This window comes from Apostichopus japonicus, chromosome 6 (assembly GCF_037975245.1).
Source record: "Apostichopus japonicus isolate 1M-3 chromosome 6, ASM3797524v1, whole genome shotgun sequence".
NCBI classification, from domain to species: Eukaryota; Metazoa; Echinodermata; class Holothuroidea; order Aspidochirotida; family Stichopodidae; genus Apostichopus; species Apostichopus japonicus.
This window is the reverse complement of record NC_092566.1, coordinates 10,158,349-10,181,183: the sequence shown is the minus strand read 5'-3', so window position 1 is coordinate 10,181,183 and position 22,835 is coordinate 10,158,349. Positions and strand designations below refer to the sequence as shown.

Below are 22,835 nucleotides of genomic sequence, written 5' to 3'. Positions count from 1 at the left end.
TCACGAAGGCTGGCTACGCGCCTGGTGGACATTCCACTACATCTATACCACGCCATCACCAGAGACACGATATCAAATTTTCTGTTATTGTTTGTCATTGTCATATATGAAATAATCTGACTTTCGAAAATAACGTCCTTGGAAACATTTCTTGTCGATCAACTGCCTGGTATAAATTCTCCAGATATAAATATCATTGTAATATCGAGTCCTTACTATATAAGGCTGCAAAAACAAATTAAAACATGTTGATGTACCATAATTATAGTCGTACTGTTTTCACTGTTTGATATCAAAACTTCCCTATCAAGAATGAACTTGCTTATTACAATCAGTTTCCGCGTTCTTCCCCTCAAAATGGACCCATCTGCCATTTTTGTACAGGAGGAGGTTGCTAAGCTGTTATGTCGTCCACAGTAGGGCCCTAACGGGAGGGTGCCCCTGAGAAATGTTGGTATAAATTGCATAAAGTCTCAATATGGTGTTCTATTTTTCAACCTTTGAAACAATGTTGAAGAATTTTCGACTGTTTAGGTTGTGAATGACGCACAGTAAATGTAAGAATGTAAACTACGATTGCTTTTCAATATTCCGTCTGCCAGTGAGTGAAACCCCTCATCCGACCCCTGAGTATCTTTGATTGGGCCCCTGGCCTTTCACTATTCTTTATAGCTACACGCTAATTCTCAATTTATTGGTGAAAACAAACACAGGAGGGAGTCTCATTTTTCAGGAATCTCAATCATCCAAATCCACATTTTATTTCATATCTATATCATCTTCCGTAAGTTTAAGAAAATTGATAATAATAATCAACCATTATATTACATTCATAAAAAACCGTTTGTTACCTACTTATAGAATAAATGAGACTTTTAATGCGTTGTGATCTTGGTGGATGGGGTGGGGGAATGGGCGTACCACCATTTCTGCCAAGGGAAGGTTTTCAAAGCAGTTATTACATTGGCCAATGTTTTAGTTTTATCCGGCTTTTTATGTGTGTGTTGGGGATAGAACTTTTATTTCTTAAAAGACTGGTTCATTAATTTTTTTTTCTACATTGTCGGAAAATAATGTGCTAGTTTACGAAACTTCAAACGTCTAAGCTGGTATTAATGCATTCGGAGCATCGATTCTGATTGGTGGAGGTCAGTTGGGTCGTGCCTGCTCGGTATAGTCATGTAAGACACTGTATCTGCATGGGTATAGGATAGTTTGCTGACCACTGATTTAGTTATACGACAGCAATTGTAGGAGAGACACAACTAAACATTTGCAGCTGTAATAATTACATTTTTTTGGAATTTACCAAAATTTTTTAATGGGTTTATCGTGAACAAGCGTTAAAGGAAGTTTATATTACATAATAACATGATGTATTACATAATATCGTGCACCAGAATGTCGAAATCACACCTCTGAATAATGAGGCAAATTAGACATAAACTGTGTTCCAAATATATAAAAAAAAAGCACTATTATCAATAAAATATATAATATATTATAAAATATGATAATTATATTGTCAAAGCGCACAATATTTTGTAATTATGTTTAATTTGGTCATGTGTCGTAGAACGCAGCTGTTAATCAACTGTAGGTCTATCTCAGTTGTGTAGCTTGTGAGTTATCCTATCGCGTGTGACTATTAAGGATAGGTAATTATATGATTGACGTATTTCCAAGTGATAGCCTACCAAATACAGCTTGATGGGTTACATTTACTATCATACATGCTAACATTTGCAAAAAAGGCAAAAAGTGTATTCTTTATGAATCTTCACAAGTCTCCAAATTCCTATATAAAATTCCCGGAAAGATCGAAATATGATTACCGAACGTCATATACCATGAGTGATTGGATTAAGTTGTTACTGAATTAAAAGCTACATTTTGATCGTATATAGGCAACCAGTTTTTGGGATTTCCTTTCTTTTTTTTGTAATCATGTTTTACGGCAAATGACTCAATGACTTTAAAGATGCAGCCCATCTAACCATAATCTTTACCCTATATATGGGATGCGTATGATGAATGCCCTATGTAGGTCTACAATGGGGTAGGAGCCGGAGGGCACTGGGGGCACGTGCCCTCCCCACCTTTTTCCAAAATAGCAAAAGTACGTTCCCTACTGGCAAATAAAATGTGCCCCTTTGATGAAGAACTGTCTTTTGGATATCTTAAGCCTTTGTTGATTTTAATATTATATTTTAATAATTTATTTTTAGTCTGTACATGCTACTTTTAAAATGGCATCCCATATCTTTTTTGTAGCACGGTTAACAATAAACAATCTCAATAAATAAAAAATCAATGTTGCAGCGCACCATAATATTATAGCATACTTACACATCAAATGATATGGTCGGTGTTTATCGGTTTATAGCATAACGAGTGGTGGTTGTGGAATGATAAACTGCCCCTCTGATGTTGTACCCCCCCCCCCACTTTGTGAAATCTTCCTACCCCCATGTAGATGCCCTAATGTCATAATATAATAATTTGCTGTTTCCGATATATCACGTTTTAAATGGTCCTTCGTACAGTATAGATTGAAGACTTCAGGAATGTTTTAAAACTTTATAGCTAATGTACGGCATTGCTTTCAGTGACAATGTGTACTTCCACCATGAAGAGATCTAAAGAAAGTCCAAAAGGGGGTTGGGGGAACTAAAGCGTCTCATCTCTAAAATTATGACATCACCCATCGGCTCCCCGCTGACGTTTCGACCAGGATATCTCCCAAGGGAACAAATATCTAATCTAATCAGTTAAAGAAGGAGACACACCGTACACATTATTATTGGTCAATGTGATAGAGACATAACTGCCATGAACAATGTCACTATAAACAGTTTAGAAGATTTTATTACATTTAGGAGATATCTCCGATTTTATGTTCTTACACAAGCCTGAAGACTTGATCAAGTCTAAATATGACGTCTACGAGTCACATGTGGGTCAATATTTTATGTTGTTATTTATTTATTACAATGCTTTTTTTTCTGTAATGGAGATGGCTTTTTGGGGGGCTATTATAAAGATGGTATTGGTTTTATTCTACCTTGAAAATAGGAACTTCCCCCCGCGCCCGCAAAAAAAAAATAAAAAAAAATATACCAAATAACCGTTAACTATATCCAATACGGAACAACATGTGTCTTAGCTGTGCAAGGCATGCGAAGGAGTTGTACATCATACATATCTGACATTTCATTTATTTATTTCAGTTATATTTTTCCATTCCCTCACAATGTTTATATAATAATAAGACGGTGAAGACAATACCATGCAATGAAACTAATAAGTAATAAATCATATAAAAGAAAAATAATGGAAATTACGGAGAGAAAATGGTGGAAGGGCTTGGAAGCCGTAGCTTGTACAAGAAGCCCACCAAAAAATAAAGATAACATGTATAAAGGATATGGGCATGATAATATAAGTCAAAGATGATACTTGGGTTTGTGTCCCCTTTAATCAGAAACATCTCTATTATATTAGATGAATTGATTGAGCGGATTGCTTCCCTTTAAGGCGACTAGTCTCAGACTTGAGGTGTTTGAGCAGCAAGCAAGTCTAGTCACTGTTTTGGTAAGCATGTGCAGAGACGTATGAGTATATTATAATTGGGTATACGGGGAGAGGTGAGCTATTATAGGCTGGGCCATGGGCCGCCAAGTGCGGCAGAAGCTATACGGCATTTTCAAACATTTCATGTTCTCTTTTAACGAATTCAAGCACAAAAGTAAAAGCCAGTAAGGAAATTAACACGAATACCCTTTTGGCTCGCTTTTATTATTTTTTTTTTGCAGGCCGGGAATTATCGGGAGCGGGGCTCAAGTAAGCCCGCCCTCTGATTCTGTACGCAAACGATTCTTGTTTTCCGGGTTGCGCATATTCGCCAAGATATTTCATGGAATTTGAGGTTCATTGTATAAAACTGAACATTGATAATTTGTCTGTCACTCTTTTGGCCAATTAGAAGGATCTAGTTGACTGGCCCAGCAACTCCGTGGGATATCCCTTGCTGGAAATTGTCTGTATGTGTTGGAGGGGAGGGGGAGGGGAAAAAATACTCATTCAATGTACGTTGAAATTCATTTCACATATATTTTTGATTATGCTAAACCCCAATAAACGCAATTATTTACAACTAGGCATGGACGTAGCCAGAAATTTGAATGGGATGGGGCAGAATTTTCAAAGGGGCATTTCTCACAAAAGGAGCATTATTACACTTAAAGGGGCGCCATGATGTACAAAAAACAATTTCACCAAAATGCCTCTCACGTTACAGGAAATAAACAATAATGAGAGTATTGTATTACGTAGCAGACAAACTTTCATGGGAATGATTGAGATGGGTCTCTTAGCTTCCTTTAACCTGAAAAGAGGGCTTTAATGATATTTCCTGCTTTCAGTTAAATTTTATTTTTCGGGGTACTCAAAATGGGGGGGGGGAGCGACCGCTACCATTGCCCCCCCCCCGACTACGTCCCTGCAACTAGGTGAAAATTTAAAGTACTTTGGTGCAATGAAGAAGTCGTCCTCTTGACTTGGCGGCGTATTGGTTTGTTTTTTAAAGTAAACCTTGTACACACAATATACCTAACCAAAATATCTTCAATTTTCTTACGATGAGAATCAGAAAAACCATGAATTTGCCTTTACCATTTGCAACGGCCAAAGATTAGCCTTTAAGTTTGTGCTTCCGGGCTGAATAAGACACTCGTCCTACCTACCTGCAGTAGGGTTTAGCTTGCAGGTAGCAGCTCCCTGAGTATACAACACATATACTAGGCGTTCATGTAATCTTTGTGTTAGTTTTCTCCCCTTACAACGATGTCGTTTGAACATACGAACAGAGGATCCTTGCCCTTTCGGGACAGCTAGCCTTGGTTTCAAAGAGCAATATATTGACTCAATCAATATGTGTACTGTTGAGTGATTCGTAGTCTTATTTATCTGAAGCATCATTTAGAATCAAATGAAGGGTCTTAGAGGTGGTTTAAATACAAACATTTGGCCAAATATAATATCCTCCTACAATGTTGCAACAAGATTAAGGTGTCAATCTGCCTCGAACTACTGCAAATATTGGTATTGTACGTGATGTCAGTGATAAATTAATTTCGAATTTGACGGGCACTTCAGGGACTTACCCTAATTTGATAGATCCTCATGTCTTAGAGATAACAACCAATCAAATAAGGTGATAATTGTGATACGGCCAATGAAATAGCACAATAGAAAATACTTTGGGGAAGGCAGGGTAGTTAAGAATATTAGTATGATCAAAATTTAATACCAATATTTAGATTGAAAATAGCGCCTATTTGTTCTGATTATTGACAGATAGAACTGAAAATATATTTTTAACGCTTGTGTTCTAGTTTCATCCCTGTCAAACTTGTTAGAGGTACACAATTTGGAACAATGTCGTGAGATCATGCATAATTCTCCCTAAGGGTTTTAAGGCCGCCATATCTGCCTGCGAACTCGTCGACAAATTGTCACTGCTAATGTTACTTTCTAGGCTAGAATTGTATAATTATCGACCATTTTCATGCTTCACTGGGAATTAGATTCGCCAAGAGTAAGTATTTCTATTAACGGCTTGTTGATGTGTGCTCCAAATTTATGAATGGCACCCAAGACGAGGTTTGTTGGCGATTAATAACGGCTTTTCATTAGGGGTCATGATTCGTTGTTTTCGTTTAGAAGGTCATGCATGATAAATACGCAGATATTACTTTACACGATACAGCTTGCAAGGTTATCTGTCGTAACCATCTCGTATTGATTTGAACTGGAAGTATTCGATCATCCATGGGGAAATGCCGCGGTTAGTGATTTGAAGGGGGTAAGGCTCAGGTTAGATGAAAACATGTTCGCTTATGTTACTAGTTATCGTAACAATGGAGTAACCTAGTTTCTTTGTAGCCTAACGTATACGTCTGTTTCATGAGATTATTCATTGTGTTTGTATTTGAGCCTAGTGTTAACAGTAAATAGCTAGCATAGTATTGCATAAATGATGAAGGCATAGGCTTGTATAGTTGTACTGACACTTACTAACCTAGCCTAGTGGCAGTATTGGAAATGCCCATAGCATAGATGGCAAACAACAAATTGTGTTATGTGAGCGTCCAATACAGTGATACTGTGTGAAATTAGTTCAGTAACTTCACTGTTTACTGGTTTTAGCCTAGCCTAATTTCAAATAGCAAAGGGTAACTGTAACTAAAGTTTAGGCCTAGCCTAACGTTGCAGTTAATCCTATCGTTTGGGTATATTAGCCTACTTTAGGCATAAAACTATTACAAAATTAGTAGGCTATGATGCAACAGTGACACAGGGAATTTAGGTTTGGCTAACTTGAATGAGTAACATAGTAGCAACACTGATTTCTTCTTCGTAGATATTGCACATCCTATGCAGTGACCAAATAGTTGGGCCCTACCTGCTTTTAAGGCAGAACACGGTTAACTAGCTTAGCTGTAAGCCTATGTTGTGGTCACCTCCAACCCCTTTGGACATTACAATCGACATTTGAGGTGGAATGTTCACCCCACAAGGCCTAGGCCCTATCAGTTTTATTTACAAGCAACAACATACTGTGTAACTTAAGTGATAATGTTATAGGCTAAGTTCTACAGCTAGGTCACCCAAAGGATTTTTGCTGATATAGATTATTACATTTTTGTGGCTGATTACAAGTTTCATTTGGGACAGAGAAGTAGCCCAGTTAGAAGACTTAAAAGATTCCTTCAGCAATACTCCTTAAGTATTGCTTGTACATATGCTGTACAACGATCAAGAGATTGGACTACATTCGACTTGTGTCATTCGTGCTGTGTTCATATTCAGTTGCAATATCATGGAAAGGAAGGAAACATTACTTGTATATTTTCTACAAGTTGCTTAAATTCAATACATTGCTGAATTAGCTTCTGATTTCAGTTGGAACATGTTGATCAGTGATTACACCTTAAGTTCTATGAGGCTGTATGATTCAAGGAATTGTTGCTGTAATGCTTTGTATACAGTATGTTGATAAGTAAAATAAAAAGCATACAAATGACACTAGTTATAGTAGGATCTATAGGAAATAGTTCCTAATACTATTGATTCCCACCAAAGGACCTGGATGAAGTCAAGATACTTTTGATAGCAAAGAGCTGTACCCAATGTCCCAATGAACAAGTGTCTGAAACAGTTCCTTCCGTGAACAGCTATGATGCAAGAATTGACCAATCATTCCAGAGTTATGTTATGTCTGTCATCGTCAAGCTCTTGTGTCAGAGCAACATCTGTCAATTAAATTTGGAAAGCTGATATGAGAACTTGTGGAATGCGTATTACCTCCCGAGTGTAAAATAGACTAAAAATTGATTATGAACTCACTCAATTTGAAATGATTCTGAAGAGACTTTGGACCAGCTTGAACTTTCAGGATTTGAAGAACACCTGCACTAAAACCTGAAAACACTGAACTGGATGATGGTGTGTTCTAGTAGAGAGATATAGGCTATTATTAAGCTCCCTTCATAAACAGAAGCCAATCCCATAGCTCCTTCCATTCACTGAAACCATTCATGTCTCTTCACTGCTTCATTAAAATTTGAAGTTCTCTACTGCTTGACATGTATCTCGGCTGGTCTGCCCACAGTAGCCAGATTGATCATATGATCCTTTTTAAGTTGTGTAGTGATAATTTTAGCTGTTTGCAGCTTGGCGACAATCCGAACAAAAGTAGTACCTGTACACTACTTCACTCAATTTGTGGGTAATTTTTCATGAACAACAAAGTGGATCCATTTGGTATAAAGTTTTATCATGCACAGTACTTATCATACTATTGGGCTAACAGTCTTTGAAATGGACAACCTGGCCTTTGTTCGTTCAGTTTTGTACATAGTTAAATGCTTCTGAAAGCCTATGAAGTGTAGAATTTTTTTGCATATTTAGTAGACTAAAATTTTCAGTGCAATCAAGGAATGATCATACATAGAAAACATGTAGCTGTACCATGGCAAAAAAAGAGGGATGTGGTATGGTACTGACTAGAGGAGCATCTCATCGTAAAAACACTACTTCCGAGTTGAAAAACACAAGGTGTCATGAACTCTGGACATCATTTTTAATCCCTAATGGTACTGAAGGCCTAATCTCGTCATTAGCTCCTTCCGAGGATGACCCCATCTGAATATCTAAGAGCTTATCATTTTCAAGAATCATTTGCTGTCCAGAGATCTTAGCAATCGTTACGTTTCATTTTTCTGCTTGATACTCTCAACTGTGTCGATTCAAAAACAGACTTGATTATTCCACTTATTCCGTTATTTTTGTCAGTTTTCGTCCTGTTGACAACACTACTTTTGTAACCCCCATTAGCTCTGTACATTTAGTTCAAAGATGTACAACGACCTACTGTGTGCGGTGGTAAACATGAACTACGTATGTGTCGATTGACTCCATGAGTAACGTATGGTTACAGCAGAGATGAAATTCAAACGATTAATTTAAGAAAAGAAGCGTAGAACACAAAACAATTTGTTAGTGATTCAGAGGTGATTTGCATGATGTTGTCATGGTAGGTTGCATGTGTATCTTTGTCATTTATTGAGGTAGTGATTTGCTTCACACATGTATTGCAGAGTAGCAGGTAGGCTATTTGGTATATATATATAGTTCTGTGAGATATGGTATGCTGCCATCTTTTAGGCTTTACATGCTATTTTACGAGTGCCAGAGGTGTAAGAGGTATATTCTAATGTGCATGATTAAGAGAACGCATGTATACATGCATACACACAGTGTGGTGCTTGTAATAGCAACATATATTGTTGATTAAATGACACAGTTCTCCCAACTCATGCATGTGGCACAGTGTTGACTGTTGAAGTGCTGTTAAGTGAAACGTTGGGAGCTCTGCATATGTCAAAACAGTTCAACCCAAGAGGCATTGTATGTAGTGAGTGGTTGTTGAACTACTGTCGATTATATGTTTTAGTACACAGTGCAATTAAGTAATGCAGAACCATTATTTGCAAGTAACAGTGAGCCTGAACTTGATGTGCTTACATGATACTAAGAAACTTACATGATACTACTTACTAATACTAAGAAAAAACAGGTTAGAAAGGGGGATTTGGAAGGGGGGAGGTGTGGAAGGGTAGGAGGGGCTGGAAGCAGAGGTGGAGGTAAAAGTACCTGTACAAGTTCAGTTCAATACTCATCTTGAATTTTAAAGCTGAATTATTTAAAGTACTCAAAGTTGTGCATGTAAGTTGGCACTATAGACTGTACTGTACTATAGACTCTAACCATGTAAATCGTTTTCATAACTTTGACCTTAATAGCAATCAATAGATCACTCATGTAGGTTCATGTGTGAAGTGGGGTGCAATATTTTGTCATCTTACTGGTTTCATTTTACTGTACCATTCAAATCCCATTCAATCAATTGACTAACAGTTAAGTTACTTGTTAAATACAACCAGAAGTGTTGACAGCTCACTGTACATATTTACATACAAATAAGTAGGGTACTTTGTAGGACACCTACAGTGATAGGTGTTGATTTTCAGAGTATGAAAGCTGAAATTTTCTTGAAAACACATTATACAGCATAAAACACACAGACAAGCTGGAGCTAAGTGAGGTCTATGCCCTTAGTCAGTGGAAGAAAAGAAATACAATGCGATGAATAAATAATGCTTACAGTGCATGTCGCTTAACCCCCCCCCCCCCCCCCCCCCGTATTGTGTTGGAATGTATATTGTGTAAGAACAATGAAAGTTCAGACACTCTGGTGAAAGAAATTTGGTCGTTGATTATGTTCACATGCAGTTGTAATATAGTGCACGAGTTTAGATCAACAGTAGGAAGTGACTATAGAGGGAAATTCCCATCAAGAGGATCAGTAATGGCTATTTCTAATTTGTTCATTGTTTCACAAATGTCAGTTAATAGAAATTGAGTAGTTCCTGATGATAAAATATGGCATTTGTGGATTAGGGAATCTCCCATACATATATTACTCTGTGAAGGTGTCACTAGTTTAACAACTCCCTATTAACATGTTTTCATGCGGTATATTTCTGGTAAAAACTTGGTAATTCTTTGCAGGTTTAATTCTTTTTTGCATTCATCCCTTTTATAAGATCTTTCTTGTATTTTGCTTTATCTTCTCTCATTCGATCTTATTGCTTTTATGGCGCGCCATTATTGCCCATGTTTGTTGCTATATAAAGTTTATTTGAAGTTTGTTTATGATGTCATTGATGAAACTGATTTTTTTTACATACTCACAATAAGTATTATATTATTTTTTTCTGAGATGTTTGAATATTCTGAGAATCTTTGTCCTTTCCTGCTACATTCTTGAGGGAAAGTGGATGAGCAGCAACTATACGAGAACTATTGGTACTATTGTTTCTGCCAGAGGCTTCATTTGTAGATCTTGATATGTCTGAGCATAAAGTCATTAACATGAGTAGAGATTGATGTTGAAATTAGTAGATATCATAAGTTCATTAGTGGTCATGATAATATTTGTGTTGTGTCAACCATGCCTAACACATGTCACAGTTAGTTCGATGGGTACATTGAAGCTTATTTTAACGTAAGCACATCATTCACACTATAGGGAATGACCCAAAAGTGTGTCACGAAAGTTATCTGTGGGTCGTAGAATTTTTCCATGTATCGGAAAATTGAACTTTTTCAAGTTTTTTCGTGATAACATATACAGTATAATAAAATCCATTTGAAGAAAGTGCAGATATATTCAGCATTTTAAATTTTGAATCGACTCATTACCTTTAATGATATGAGTTCCATGCTAACACTCTTGAGTTGTTTTTTTGTTTAATCTATTTTTGAATGATGGGATCATCATTGAAAATCAGTATGGTGGTAGCAATTACTGTGCCTGCATTTGTTGGGGCACTGTTATGACAGAACCAATTCTTCTCAACCAGACACTTACACAGGATTCTAAAAAATATTTCCATGATATCCATATATCACTTTGTCTTGGAAGTTGTTCTCTGACGTGGAAGGAAAATAAAATTGAAATTATGAGACTGTCTCAGGGAAAAGTTGAACCACAATAATGGAAAGTTTTTTTTTCTTCTTTTCTTTCAAACAGTTGTACAAATTTGCTGCTGCTTTTGGAAGTAAGAGTTGTTTCTTTTGAGGTCACATCCAGTAACAAACTATAGAGGTAAACATGATTTTATTGTTTCTTTAGAGAGCATTTTAAGTGTTCAAAATGTGCTCTGCCCGCACCTCCCATTTGCCTTGCTTCTTCCTCAATGTATCAAGGTACCATTTAACCATTAGCATCTCACTGCCTTATTTCTAATTGTGTATTTTTCATGATTGTAAATGTACGATGTACTCCTAAAGGACAACATAACCTAAGGTTACGCCTGTGTAATTATAAAACAGTTGGTTCTGACTTCTTAGGTTCTCTGTGTAATGGGTACGTTCGGTATCTACTGCAATTTGAGTGAACAGGATGCCCAGGACTTTTCGTTTTGCATCTTCTTGAATTCATGTTTTAAAAGTAATACAACATTTGATTGGTTGCAACCGTTTTAGGTTCTTTCAGATATTACCAATTTTGTGCTACGTAGTTTGGCTTAGTTCTGCTTAGTATCTTATTGATAATCGGCAATGTGTGCTTCACAACATGACATACTGGCTGGACTTCCATGGAATGAATTTGTTTCAGTACTTGAGCTGTGACTTTGAACTGTAAATTGTTCAATGTAAATAACAAACATCTATGTGATTGATCCGATACTGAATTAAGGGGATAAAGTGCAGCAGATATCAATATATTGGATTCTCAAGTATCGGTGGAATGTGGCCCAGTTTTCAGCTTCCATTCCCATCATTGGTAGGGCAAATTTTAAGAATTTTTTACTGGTTGTCCGACAAAATGTAGCAAAATAACAGAGAATATCCAATATGTAGACTGTAGGTTATGGTTTGGTGAATAGAACACCAGCCTTGGCCCAGTAAAACACTGGTTCAGGTGGATCATAGTCTTACAATATTTCTACTGTTTCTTCCATAATCTCCAAAGGGATGGAAGGCGACATCAATTTATCATTTGACCTATTTGGGGGTATTGAGCTACAGTACAATGCAGTCTGAATTTGACATTAGCAAGCACTTGACAGCCAGACGACCAACAAAGCTTATTTTGGTCGTCCAAAAAGAAATGTGGTTGTCTTAGATGATTGGGACACCATTGCCCTGTTTGGTTTAGACCTGTCAACTGACAAGTGCTGATTCTCATATACAAGAAAATGTATTTTTAGATTGTTTCTTCCAAATTATGTAACATAGATCAACTTAATAAGGGGGTTGGGTGGGAAGGGGGATATGAAAACTTGTAAAATCTGTTAGTTTGTCTTTGCACAGTGAAATGAGTTTTAAAGAGGGAAAGTTTATCAAAAATCTGAGGTGGTCCTGGCGGTAAAACATTGTGACAACATCTTCAATATTATTGCCAAATTATAGCTGTTGGCACTACTGGAGATTTAGACCTCACCACAACATTTAGTTAACAGCAAACCAGAAGAGGCTTCGCACAGCATATATTGCTATTGTATCAATGGCTATAATTGCGATTAGTACAGACTGCAATCCACAAAAGCAGCTTCAAAGACTCGATCTTTAATGTCGCTCCCACTTTAAATACTTCCCTGCTCAGCTTCAAAACGTAGGAGGTTTTTATACAGTACTTAGCTTTAGTCGATAACTTAATGCCGTCAATATATATTTGGAAAATAATTTGCTCAACAAGCTTAGTGTGTAATATGAGAATCATTGCAGAGCTCCAAGGTTACACTACCTATCGGCAATTTTGTAAAAGGAAATTAAATTGAGGCCATAATGGTTCCATCTGCAAGTTACAACTCTATGTGCTTTTGGGCCTAACCTCTACTGTACTGTGTAGTGATGTATTCAACCTGACAATAGGCTGTTAGAGTCAAAAAATGGCCTTTACCATAAACTTTGTGCAGTTCATGATACAGTCTGTTGCGAACAGGAAGATCGTATCCAATCTCACAGGTGCACAACACAAAATTTAACGAACTCCAAAATATTGTCAAGACAATAGAGGATCTTGCAAAGTGTTTGAGGAGCAAAAAGGTGTCAACCAGTTTCATCAAGATCTGTCTATATCTACCACAACTAGCAGTCTGGTAACCCTTGACACTGCTGTTTAATACCCTCCCACATCCTTTACCATCTATCTACCATTTACAATTCAAGGGTTGGATAGCACATGCACTTCAGGGTTTTAATACTTTTCTACAATTTGCAAAGGTCAAGGCCAAGGAATCATGAGGTGACATAGTCTGAAGTCATTATGTTTTCATTGATCCTTGTTGATCCTTGTGAAAATCACTAAAATGAATGTTTACCATCAGCTGATTCTATCAATTGTTGATTTTAACTTCAGTTGTTGATTTCACAATGAAATACCGTCGCTATGAGATCACAATTGTTGATTTCACAATGAAATACCGTCGCTATGAGATCATGGGGGAAAACGATAGAAACTAAACAGAATCCACTGCTCGGTAATAGCACTGTATAACTGTATGACAAAATTAGACCCTGTCCCTGATAAATGAGTCTTCTGAACAGTGAGGATCACCCGACCAGACAGGGCATAATTATCAGTAAAATTTCTATAAAGAAAGTGATAATACTGATGGTATACAGTTAACGATAAGTCGAACAGCATCGACATACAGTACAGTAATGAAATTAAGTATATTTCTTATTTGAGTGCACTCTCCAAAGTGAAATCATGTACATGAATGTATCTTGCCAGCCAGCTGTTGTGAACCGATGGTTCAACAATTGAAGCAACACTTGTGAATATTGTGACTTAAGTTCACTTTTCAGACTGCCGTTAACCACAGTATGGTTATGAGTTGTTGATTGTGGAGCTGTAAACTATCACCTTTGTCCGTTTTAAGTAAATATTGTGAATATTGTGACTTAAATTAAGTCAATAATGGCAGTGCTCTATGTGGACATACAGGGTACAACACCAGACGTGTCTGTAGCAGAAACAGTTTAATGGATGATTACCATCTTATGCCCCACATTTTTTCACTTTAGTCACACACGTTTAAAGTATGTACATGACTGTATATATATACACACATGTCTGGGAGAAATGTGAAATCCAGTTAAAACAGTACAGTACAGGTAACACTATCCTTGTAATTCCCACAGTGACCAAGTCCTGTGAATCAGGGTTTGACTTATCCTGTATCGCATGGCAAAGTGCTACTCAAAATGGGCCAATTGCTATACAAGTGCAAAGTACTAAGGAATCATAGAATTTCTAAGGGGACGTTTCAGAGCCTTCAAAACTGGAATTCAAAATTTGAGTACCAAATGATTCCCTGTGAATACTGGATATGAAAATAAATAGTCATATTTAAGGCAGTAGTACTGTATGTATCTATTTACTGGCTCTGGTTACATCTTTTAGTCTTACCCTGCACTAGGCAATATGTTTCATACATGTGGTTAACCAGGGCCCTTGACTACCAGGTCCTTTTAACAGGTTATCCACTTTTTAACATAGTAAGTCACTTAGTTGTCGTTGCTGCAAGTACTCTTATCTTTCTTTTATCATTGTTTTCCCCTGGCAGATATTCGGTGTTTTGAACAAGAGCCAGGATCATACTGTGGAGTAATGATGATGTAATTTCGGTTTGAATAGAATTTGCCCTTACACCTGGAGGATGGCACGATGGTGAGGGAAGCTGAGTCTTGTCTGGCTGACCCAAAACACACCCAGTGGATCCTCGAGGCGATCAGGAAAATCCGCAAGCAGAAGCAGCGTCCCTCTGAAGAGCGCATCTGCAGTGCCGTGCGCATCGGTCGCGATATCAGAGACAGCTGTGTCCTTGAACAGCTGGAGCTGTGCGTTAGAGATGGGAGTGTGATTAAGTTTGAGAATAAAGGCGTAGCCTCATATAGGGACCCCGACGGAGCCTCTGCCATGCGGGGCCGTCGTAGCAGTGCGAACCATGAGAAAAATCCCAATCACTTGGGAAGAAATAGTGACCTCCTCAAACTCATCAAGAATGTGATTATCGAGACAGGTGTCGGAGGGTTGACTATAAAGGGTGTGGAGAAGTATGTGCGGCAGCACCACCGGGTGGACCCGACACTCGATTCAGACCTCGGGAGTCAGCTGACCCTAGCTGCGAAGAAGGGCCTGGCCACGGGAAAACTCATCAAGGAAGGCAGGCTGTTTAAGGTCCCAGACGATCATGATGATTCTCACAGTGAGGCAAGTATTGCTTGACTATGTACATGATTTTCAAGAGCAGATGTTAGTAACTGTTTTTATAGCTATTCTAGAAGTGACAAATAAAGACAAGCTCCCGGAGAAGGAATTTTTAAGGTATTGTGTTTGTCTACAAGGTATTAAATCCATACCAGGTAATTTAAGCAGTACTGATGTTCTGGTATTTTTCCTTTCAGCTTTAAATGACACCAGGCGATAGAGAAATGATTACTCTGTGGCCTTGTGAATATAGCAGTTTCCTCCTTTCAACCACTGAGACATAATATACTTCTTTCACCCTTTGCTTGTCTCCACTCTAATAATAATGCACTTTCACTATCTACTTGTACCCAGCCTGCAAGAAGTGGAAATTTAATTTCAAGCCTCCTAGGTCTTGATTTTTCATCATCTATAGATGGATCTATTAGGGTGAGCCAGAAAAGAAACAAAGAAAAGAGATCCTGGCCTCTGTCTTTAGGCCGACTAATACGTACAATATGTTGATGCATGTAATATGATAGGGCTTTGTTGTCATCCATCTCATTTCAAGTGTTGCTTTGTACCATCTGTTTGTCTGATTGACAGGATTCTTTTGTCTTTTAGCTTAATATCTTTGAATGAGTAGACCACTTGTAATACACTCTCTTTGAAGGTGATGGTCTTGCTTAAGTCTGGTAGTTTCCAGTGATTAATGAAGCAGTATGCCAATTAACTCTTTTGATGTCAAATATACTGTAGTAGGTTACAGTCTCATGATCACTTAATGTCACAGTCAGAAACATACTGTACCTGCTGGTATTAGAGAAAACCCAAGAAGTGTCATTTCCAGGTGTTGTTAGTGCACTGTGACTGACTTCCTCATCATGTCCAATTCAGTAGTAATTCTATACCATTCTATACCGTTCGGTTGACTGGATTTGCCATTTTAGCAGGTACCGTATGGTTCATTGCACATGGAAGAGCTGCTTTCATCTTGATGGTGCATGCATCACTTGTCGTAATTTATTTAAGGAAGTCTGATTTTCTTCTGTGTGACAACATATATATACTTTGTGCCTGGTGTTTTTTCTTCCCTTTTTTGCTCTACTAGAGAAACTGATGAGTTATCGTAGTGGTCTGATGCAGGTCTGTAGCCAGGACGGGTCACGGCCGTGCCCTCTCTCCAAATATAGCACACCTCCTTTATAAATTCTTGGCTACGGGCCTGGTCTGTTGTCTTTCCATCTGTTTGCTTGTCTGTCTGTCTGGCTGTTGTTGTTCATGGTACTTACAGAAGCAGCCATTTGTGTGTTGTGTTGGGGAACTCGTAAAAGCCTGAAAGGTCATCAATGGGGGGTCATTTTGGGACATTTTTTTGTAAAATGAATATTGCCGGTTCAGAGATGCAATTAATATTGTTGCAAGTATGCAATGACTATCGCAAAGTGCTTCATTTTGAAGTGATTAACTGGATCAACAGGAATATATGTGATCAACTGTCATTCACATCCTGGTCCTTTCAATTTATTTTGTTCCTTTCCTCCCTGAGTGTCTTCAATCAACATGCATGTACACACTCTCTCCCTCATCTACCCAACCTACAAGGGTTGGTAACATTAATGTGAGCACTACGTCCCCTACAGGTATAATGACATAGTGTTAAAATGTTACAATTTTTTGGGGATCAGTTGGAGACAGGAAATCAATTTTGTACGTAAACTACCTCACATTCTTACCTTCAACAGAATTGAATAAACAACAAAGTTGAACATAGATCTGCTCGATAGGGGTTCAATTTTGATTTCTCTGTGTGGCATTCAGTCATTCCGTTCGTCCATCCGTCAGTCATTCAGTCAACTAGTTTGATGTGCCAGGACTGTGCACTCCACATTAAGAGTCGCTATGAAAGAAATATTGTTACAAGTTTAAATTTATTGGTCGTTGCGCCTCAGGCTGGGAAAATTGGTAACAACAAGGATCTGTAGGGACGTCAATTCCATCATTATTTTATAAAATTTCGCACTTCAGATGTTACAAAATATCTAGACAGTGCCAAGTATTGTTCGGAGATAACTTGCACATTGTTAATTTTTAAGTCTGAAGGTACTTTTAGAATCCTCTTAACCTTTCATCAAGTTTTACTTTCACAAACTTTATTTATATCATGATCTAATGGTGATAGAACTATTCTTTAAATACTATAGCACTTCCCCTATGCAGCAGCACTACAGTATATCCCATGCAATTTTGCTTTCAGACATATATTGCATTTCAGCTGCAGTAATTTTGCACAATAAATGCTCATAGCGTTTGAAACTTAGCATCCCTCACTATTCACCAGAAATAGGAAAAATTTTGTTTGTTTGTTGCATTAGTTTCACAACAGATGCTGAAGCCTGTTTCAATTCCTCTCATTCTTTTCAAAACAAACAACCGTAACTTAAACTTGCATCTACAAAACGATAACAGATTTGGTGTTGTCGTGTGAAATAGCATGATCTAGAATACCTTCATTGATATATATGACATTTTCGTTCCCAATGTCATTTTATAGCAAAGTAGTCCTTGGAAGTAGTGCAATTATTTTTTTCCATGTAAGACCTTGTAGGCTCTGCAATCCCAAATTGAAACTCAAATGATGTATATATATATATATAGACCTTAACAGTCTCGGAATTATTTATACTCAACACGCTTCTCTCATTCACTGTACGTCACAGTACATGTTGATGAGTGCTGGGTCCACCAGCATGGTCTGATATATGCCAGTATCATTTGGCTAGAAAGCTGCAAATAGTTATCATTCAGTTTCCTCACTATTGTTTCATTTTGTTCTTTAGTTGCCTTTTATTACTTGAATACATATCAGACTTTAAATATTTCAAACAGGAAAAACAAAATGAAAATGATTTCAAATTTTTTTAAGATTTATATAGGATTATTTTGAAGTCATCTGAACCTTTGTGCACCTTTACACGCTGGTCTAGTTATCATCGTCCGACAAGAAAAGGTATTTACCCTCGTCAAAATTCCAAGAAATAATCAGTCAAAACTTCCTTTTGTTAAACAATTCTACAGGAATACAAGGAAAAGAAAAGAAACAAAAACATCATGTATGCACATAAATTTATTTTTACTGCTTTCCCAGAATTTACAGTATTTCGTTTTAAACATTTTAAATTGGTTTTTCCCTGGCAATTGAATTATCTATTTGATTTTGTGTAAGAGTCTGTAATTGTTTCCAAACTCAAATTTGTTTGCCACCATCGTGTCAAGATCTAAACTCCCCATTTGATAAATTACCATCATATTTAATCTTCAGTTAACCTCCTGAAGTTTGCTCCTGGCAGGAGAGAGGTTGAAGTGAGCCTTCTTAGTTAACGAATCCAGAGTTGGCGGGTTGTTCGTCATATTTTGCCGTGTCGTATTAACTGATTTGTTCTGTTGACATTTCCAGAGCTGTGATTTAATTGAAGAATGAGCGGGTTTGATCCATCAACAGATTCATATTTTTTTTTCTTTCTCTTAAATGTATGGAAAGGCGTCTGTCGGGTTACAAGAATTTAACGATACAGACTCTCTTGTTGTTTTCATATCTGGTCTACGTAGCAACTGTGTATGCTGCCATATGTAGAGCAGCAGAAATTAATTCACTGGAAAGGTTTGGGTAAAATATATGATGTTCAGTATGTAGAGTAGAGTATGTAGGGAAATCCAGTTCTAGGGTCTTGAGGGTCACGTTATATAGTCTGTTCTGTGTGTACTTGAGCTGTCATTTACTACACAATATTACAGTATATTAGGAAACCAGCATTTGGTCAATGAAAAGTGTCTTTTCAATAATTAATACCATAACTTAGGGACTGATTTTTAATAAATTGTTCGTCTAGTCCATTATTATGGTATCTTTTAGCAATCCATCAAAATGTCTCCTTTTGTGTTTTGATAACAAGAGAAACCTATGCATTCATGATAGCGTGTGTACGTGTGTGTGATTCCCTGCTGGTAACACAATATTTCAAGAAGGGTACCTTTTATGAATCTAATATGGAGCGTGTAGATGCCCCATATCGAGTACAAGAGCCCTTTTGTTTATGGTGTATGTCAAAGGTCATCTGAGACCACCAGAGGTCATAACTGTGGAAACCTGTAAACAATATCTAAAGGTACGAAGCATGGGTACTTTTCATACTTGGCATGTGGGGTATTATAGTGATTGGAATTGTTTTTGGTGGGGGTCAAAGATTATTTGAGTTCAACACTGAAAACATTGTAAACACGATATCTCATATAAGGAAGTATGAAAACTTTTTATACTTGGCATGTGTATATGCTTCATATTGAGTAGAAGTAGAAGAAACCTATTGTGTTTGGTGGTGGTCGAGGTCATCTGAGGTCACCAGAGGTCAAATATTCAAAACCTTGTAAACACTATTACTCAAGATTGAAGCATGGATACTATTCATACTAGCATGTAGATGCGTCATTTTGAGAAGCAGCAGCCTATAACTTGTCGTAGATGTTGTACATGTTGATGAGTGCTGGGTCCACCGGCATGGTCTGATATATGCCAGTATCATTTGGCTAGAAAACTGTAAATAGTTATCATTCATTTTCCTCACTATTGTTTCATTTTGTTTGATAGTTGCCTTTTATTATTTGAATAAATATTAGACAAATATTTCAAACAGGAAAAAACAAAATTATTTCAATTTTTAAGATTTTTATAGGATTATTTTGAAGTCATCTGAACCGTTGTGCACCTTTACATGCTGGTCTAGTTATCATCGTCCGACAAGAAAAGGTATTTACCCTCGTCAAAATTCCAAGAAATAATCAGTCAAAACTTCCTTTTGTTAAACAATTCTACAGGAATACAAGGAAAAGAAAAAGAAACAGAAACATCATGTATGCACATAAATTTATTTTTACTGCTTTCCCAGAATTTACAGTATTTCGTTTTAAACATAATGCCCAATTGGTTTTTCCCCGGCAATTGAATTATCTATTTGATTTTGTGTAAGGGTTCTGTAATTGTTTCCAAACTCAAATTTGTTTGCCACCATCGTGTCAAGATCTAAACTCCCCATTTGATAAATTACCATTATATTTAATCTTCAGTTAACCTCCTGAAGTTTGCTCCTGGCAGGAGAGAGGTTGAAGTGAGCCTTCTCAGTTAATGAATCCAGCGTTGGCGGGTTGTTCGTCATATTTTGCCGTGTCGTATTAACTGATTTGTTCTGTTGACATTTCCAGAGCTGTGATTTAATTGAAGAATGAGCGGGTTTGATCCATCAACAGATTCATATTTTTTTTCTTTCTCTTAAATTTATTGAAAGGCGTCTGTCGGGTTACAAGAATTTAATGATACAGACTCTCTTGTTGTTTTCATATCTGGTCTACGTAGCAACTGTGTATGCTGCCATATGTAGAGCAGCAGAAAGTAATTCACTGGAATGGTTGGGTAAAATATATTATGTTCAGTATGTAGAGTAGAGTATGTAGAGAAATCCAGTTCTTGGGTCTTGAGGGTCACGTTATATAGTCTGTTCTGTGTGTACTTGAGCTGTCATTTACTAGTATATTAGGAAACCAGCATTTGGTCAATGAAAAGTGTCTTTTCAATAATTAATACCACAACTTAGGGACTGATTTTTAACAAATTGTTTGTCTAGTCCATTTTTATGGTACCTTTTTTTAGCAATCCATCAAAATGTCTCCTTTTATGTTTTCATAACAAGAGAAAAACCTTTGCATTCATGATGCCGTGCGTGTATGTATGTGTGTGTGTTAATCCCTGTTGGTAAACACAATATTTCAAGAAGGGTACCTTTTATGGATCTAATATGGAGCGTGTAGAGCCCCATATCGAGAAGAAGAGCCCTTTTTTTTATGGTGTATGTCAAAGGTCATCTGAGACCACCAGAGGTAATAACTGTGGAAACCTTGTAAACACAATATCTAAAGGTAGGAAGCATGGGTACTATTCATACTTGGCATGTGTGTGTAAATTTTGTTTTTGGTGGGGGTCGAAAATTATTTGAGTTCAACACTGAAAACATTGTAAACATGATATCTCAGATTTAAGGAAGTATGAAAACTTTTTATACTTGGCATGTGTATACTTCATATTGAGTAGAAGAAACCTATTGTTTTTGGTGGCGGTCGAGGTCATCTGAGGTCACCAGAGGTCAAATCCTCAAAACCTTGTAAACACTATTACTTAAGATGGAAGCATGGATACTATTCATACTAGCATGTAGATTTGTTGACCATATTGAGAAGCAGCAGCCTATAGTTTGTCGTGGAGGTCAAATGTCAACCAGACATCAAACACTGAAAACCTTGTAAACAGGATATCTCAAGATAGAGTGATGGATACTTCTGATGCTTATCATGTGGATGTGTTATATTGAGTAAAAGAACTTTTTTTTAGTGAGGTTAATGGTCATCTGAGATCACCAGAGGTCAAATATTTAAAACCTTGTAAACATGTAATCTCAAGTTAGGAAGCATTCATGAATACTTTCATACTCGGCATGTGGATGCATTATGTGAAATAGAAGAACTCAATCATCTGGATCACTAGCCGTCAAACTCTGAAAACCTTTTAAGCATGATATCTCATGGTACCTAGCAACATAGCTACTTCTTATACATGGTCTATGGATTTGCCATTTATAGAATACAAGAAGACTGTTAAAAACGACTGCTATTAGTCCAGGTTGTAATTCTATATCACTTTTATTTTTTGAGGAATAACCATTTAAACAGCTGATGTTAATCCTGAAACTTCAAGTGACTGGACTATGTACAGTAGACTACAATACACAGACAATTAGGTCAGTTACTCAGATGCAATGACCACAACACTCACTGAGAAAACAACACTTTTATGGCCGCAAATGACATACATGTTTCTCATGTGGTTCAAATTTATCAAGGACAAATGGTGAGCTGAATGTCATTCAAGGATCCTGTGTTGTTTATGTTAATAGAACATGTTTTGATTGAGTGATTAGCATATATACACAACAAAGATTTAACATTAATGTAATTATGGCATCTACAGATTAGCCTACCTTCCGCACCATCAATTTAGCCTTAAATGGAAGCATTCTAGACATGAAACATTTTAAAGGTGAATGAAAGTTGAATGAATATCTTAAGAATTGGATTAGCTGACATAGGAACATTCCTAGTACTCAAATGTTTATTTTTGATTTGTTTGGACTATAACAAGACAAAACATTATGCATCTAAAGTCATCCTTAAACATGCATGTATTGCTAACTGTGTTCTACGACAGTTTGCCAAACCTGTTTATACCTGTTAAATACAGATATCGGCTGATGCACCCAACCCTATAAAAACCCTCTAAGTAATCATCATCAACAACAAGAAGTAGTAGTAGTCTAATGTCATTGGTTTTAACCACCAAGGTCAACACTAAGAAAACAGAGACCATAAAACAACTCACTGATAGGTATTACATTGATGAATC

General features: G+C 37.1%; 1 protein-coding gene across 12 annotated transcripts in view; it reads left to right on the top strand.

Moving 5' to 3' along the window:
• Positions 1-5,487: 5,487 nt before the first annotated feature.
• Positions 5,488-22,835, top strand: part of LOC139968943 (uncharacterized) — a 74,115-nt gene continuing 56,767 nt past the window's right edge. For 4 of the 12 annotated variants that reach the window (XM_071973576.1, XM_071973577.1, XM_071973575.1 and 1 more), the window contains exons 1-3: positions 5,708-5,866; positions 11,162-11,236; positions 14,709-15,355. In XM_071973576.1, the coding sequence (XP_071829677.1) occupies positions 14,810-15,355 (546 nt within the window). In that variant the 5' untranslated portion in view covers positions 5,708-5,866; positions 11,162-11,236; positions 14,709-14,809. Of the gene's footprint in view, positions 5,600-5,645; positions 5,665-5,707; positions 5,878-11,161; positions 11,237-14,708; positions 15,356-22,835 lie in introns of those variants that run through there. The other 8 variants (XM_071973578.1, XM_071973579.1, XM_071973569.1 and 5 more) reach the window with 7 other exon arrangements.